The following is a 3,808-nucleotide window of genomic DNA, read 5'->3' as shown; positions in this document are numbered from 1 at the left end:
TCGCCCCGTGCTCCGCTTCTCATACGTTCACAATGATAACTAGACAACGCAGATGCAGCAAAACCAACGTGTCAATACTTTTATTGTTGATATCAATAGTACTGTTATTTCTGGACGCGTCGTTGATTTCGCACCTTTGCAGCCTTCTGTCAGTGATGGCGTTAGCTTTCATCATAGGCGGGATTGTGTGACCAGCCAATGTCAGATTCCGGAAACCACTAACAAACAACAATAGCATTCGCATGTAATTACCACGTCAACATGTAAGAGTATATATATATACTGTGGTGTGTGTGTGTGTGTGTGTGTGTGTGTGTGTGTCGTGTGTGTGTGTGTGTGGTGTGTGTGTGCGTGCGTGCGTGCGCGTTGCGGCGGTTAAATTTTAATTCGGAGTCACTGTGGATAGGCTTAGGATTATGTACATGATTAGGGTAGTTTAGGGTAGGGTTAGTGTACATGATTGGGTTAGGGTTAGGGTCATCAGGGTTATCATCCTTAATGTTAAATAGTGTTCGTGAGGAATTATGTCAGAGTGTAGGCATTCAGTAATGCTCTAGCTTTAGAGATATGATTACGATTTTGTTAGGGGTTTCCTTACTCTGCCAGATAATCCTGGTAACTAAGTATAACAATACACAGTTGTGTTGTATGTTTAGGATTTGCAATACCTGTGTATTGTTAGCGAGCTTTCACATACACTGTGTATTGTTGAACACTTCTAACATACCTAGTGTATATTGTAGTAGCCGTAGCCTATGGCTTTCAACAGATACACGTGTTTTATTGTTGAACACCTTCTAACATACACTCTTCTTTTTTTTTATTTTTATTAGCTTTACTTTTTGATTTGATAAACTGTGAATAATTGACTTTATTTAAATGAATTTATTGAAATTATTTGATTGATTTTATTCAATTTATGGAAAATGAAATGGATTTAAATACACAGTTAGTTAAGTACCTACTAATGCACAGTGTATTGTTAGAAAGATGTTCAAAATACACACTGTATTGTGAAACGTGTATTGTTGGTTACCAGGATTATTCTGCCACTAATGCTTATGCCATGGTTAGCAGATAGGTTGAAACCACGTTGCCTGTGCTACCTACCAGTAAGCAGGTGAGGAGTAACACGGCCGGTGCTGTGAAGGTGACTTGCAAGTAACGCCAGTCTGGACACGAGCGGGTAGCAGAGGCAGGATTAGTGATTACCCAAGTTCCACGCAATACGCGAACAGAAATGTGCCGTAGATACGCCTCACCAGGGGGCAGCTGCTCCTGCGCATGAGTAACCCGTCATTGCCGAGCCCTGCAACTTGCAGCAAATAACGGAGTGAGAGCTGAGTGAGAGAGGGGAGGAGAGAGAGGGGGAATGACGAGCGAGGGGAGTGAGGCAAGGCGAGAGAGATGGGGGGAGAGAGAATGTAGAGAGAGAGAGAGCGGGAAAGGGAGATGGCGAGGGATAGAGAAAGACAGCGAGAGAGAGAGGGTAGGGAGAGAGAGAGAGAGAGAGAGAGAGAGAAAAAGAGAGAAAAGAGAGAGAGAGAGAGAGGAAGTGGGACAGAGATTATAAGTAAATGATGAGAGAACGCGATGTAACACATAAACAACACAGTACATTTCCCTCACATAAACAACACAGTACAATTCCCCTTACATAAACAACACGGTACATTCCCCTCACTCATGAACAACACTGTACATTCCCCTCACATAAACAACACGCGTAATTCCCCTCACATAAACAACACGGTACATTACCCTCACATAACAACACGTACGATTCCCCCTTACATAAACACACGGTCTTCCCCTCACATAAACAACACATACATTCCCTCACATAAACACACACGGTACATTCCCCTCACATAAACAAAACACGTACATGTCCCTTTACATTAAACACACGGTACATTCCCCTCACATAAACAACCCGGTACATTCCCCCTCACATAAACAACACGGTACATTCTTCACATAAACAACACGGTAATCCCCTCATATAAACAACACGGGTTACATTACCCCCCTGCAATAAACCAACACGGTAATTCCCATCACATAAACAAACACGGTACATTTCCCTCACTAAAACAACACGTTACATTCAAATTACATAAACAACACGTAATCCCCGTCACAGAACACACGGTACATTCAACTTGACATAGAACAACACGGCTACATTCCCTCACATAACAACACGTACATTCCCTTTACATAAACAAACACGGGTACATTCCCCTACATAAACAACACGGTACATTCCCCCTCACATAAACAACACGGTACATTCCCCATCACATAAACAACACGGTACATTCCCCTCACATAAACAACACGGTACATTGCCCCTCACATAAACAACACGGTACATTCCCCCTCACATAAACAACACAGTACATTCCCCTCACATAAACAACACGGTACATTCCCCCTCACATAAACAACACAGTACATTCCCCTCACATAAACAACACGGTACATTCCCCTTACATAAACAACACGGTACATCCCCCTCACATAAACAACACAGTACATTTTCCTTACAGCGAAGCCTTGCGGTTACAAAAAAAACATTCTATCCAACGCTGTTATCTTTGTTTCAAACTAGAAAAATCTAACTAATTAACTACAGCCTAACAATTTAGCTACCCGTCTGTAATGGTTATGACGTAGCCCCAGGTAATCCGGGTTGCGATTAAACGGTCTCAAAGCGTTGCTTAATTAGCAACGGCGTGCCGCAAATTCGACAATTGCATGGGCATTCCAGCGCGTAAAGACTAGTCTACCCTGACCGACCTTTGCCTTAATATCCAAGGGGTTACTCCCATCTCATTCAGACAGAGAGATCTATACTACAATGCAATCTTCTGAAGTATTGTCAGAGCTCATACGACAACACCAGAGAATCCAACCGAACCTTACAGACGTCGCTATGCCGAGGAAGAATCTGAACATGGCGAAGACCCAGTAGTCCCAGCTAGCTGCCAGCAGCAGGCCGACAACAACGTGCGCCAGCATACAGGCGATGTAAACCTGCACATTTATAAACAGCATATTATACGACATAGAATAATTACGTATGAGATGTATGTGTGTGTCTGTGTATGTGTTTGTGCGTTTGTATGTATGTACGTGTGTGTGTGCGTGCGTGTGCGTGTGTGTGCGTGTGTGCGTGCGTGCGCGTGTGTGCGTGACGTAAACGGAAATGAGAGATCCGTTAATATCGATCGAATATAGAACCAGACAAACTCAAATTACCTCACCATTACTATCCTCTAACATCATTCCATTGCTTTGATTCAACATTAACACCATTGGAAATACTTTTGAATTCTTGGAAATGAGAATTTCTGCTAAAGTTTCGAGATTTTAAGGTAAATGTGGCAACAGAGCTTAAAAATCTGCTAAATATTAGGTAATTTAGCTATAAATTGGCGCCCATTTACTTCTGCTGCTACAGATGTTTAAGTTTCAGTGTAAAGTTAGAGACTTCAAATTGCACAACGTGTAAATACTCTTTACAAAAATCAGGGTGACATCATAAATATAGTCAACTTGTAGAATTTATTCAAAAGAAGCTTCTTTATCTACAATTTGTTGATGCCGAATAAAATACGAGGTCAGATGAATGGTTTTCATGCCAAGAAAATACAGTTATAAATCAAATATTGCATTTTACAACAGACTACTCCAACAAAACCATAGATTCTACGTAGTTGTGGCACAAAGTGTAATTCTGATACAATGCATGCCCCAAATACACTCCATGTACTATTAAGCTAGCAAGAAGTGGCCAGCC

At 41.8% G+C, this 3,808-nt stretch overlaps 1 protein-coding gene across 1 annotated transcript in view; it reads right to left on the bottom strand.

Annotated features, from left to right (window-relative positions):
* The window catches only part of LOC106817352 (solute carrier family 22 member 6-A-like), a 32,143-nt gene that overhangs the window by 15,440 nt on the left and 12,895 nt on the right, over positions 1-3,808 (bottom strand). The window contains exons 3-4 of the mRNA XM_014822010.1: positions 2,927-3,042; positions 135-218 (exon numbers count right to left, since the gene is read on the bottom strand). Of these exons, the coding sequence (XP_014677496.1) occupies positions 135-218; positions 2,927-3,042 (200 nt within the window). The remainder of the gene's footprint in view (positions 1-134; positions 219-2,926; positions 3,043-3,808) is intronic.

The sequence above is a fragment of the Priapulus caudatus genome, unplaced genomic scaffold, assembly GCF_000485595.1.
Source record: "Priapulus caudatus unplaced genomic scaffold, Priapulus_caudatus-5.0.1 Scaffold1695, whole genome shotgun sequence".
Taxonomy (NCBI): Eukaryota; Metazoa; Priapulida; class Priapulimorpha; order Priapulimorphida; family Priapulidae; genus Priapulus; species Priapulus caudatus.
Note: the sequence above shows the minus strand (reverse complement) of the source record. Positions and strands in the feature narration are given on the sequence as shown.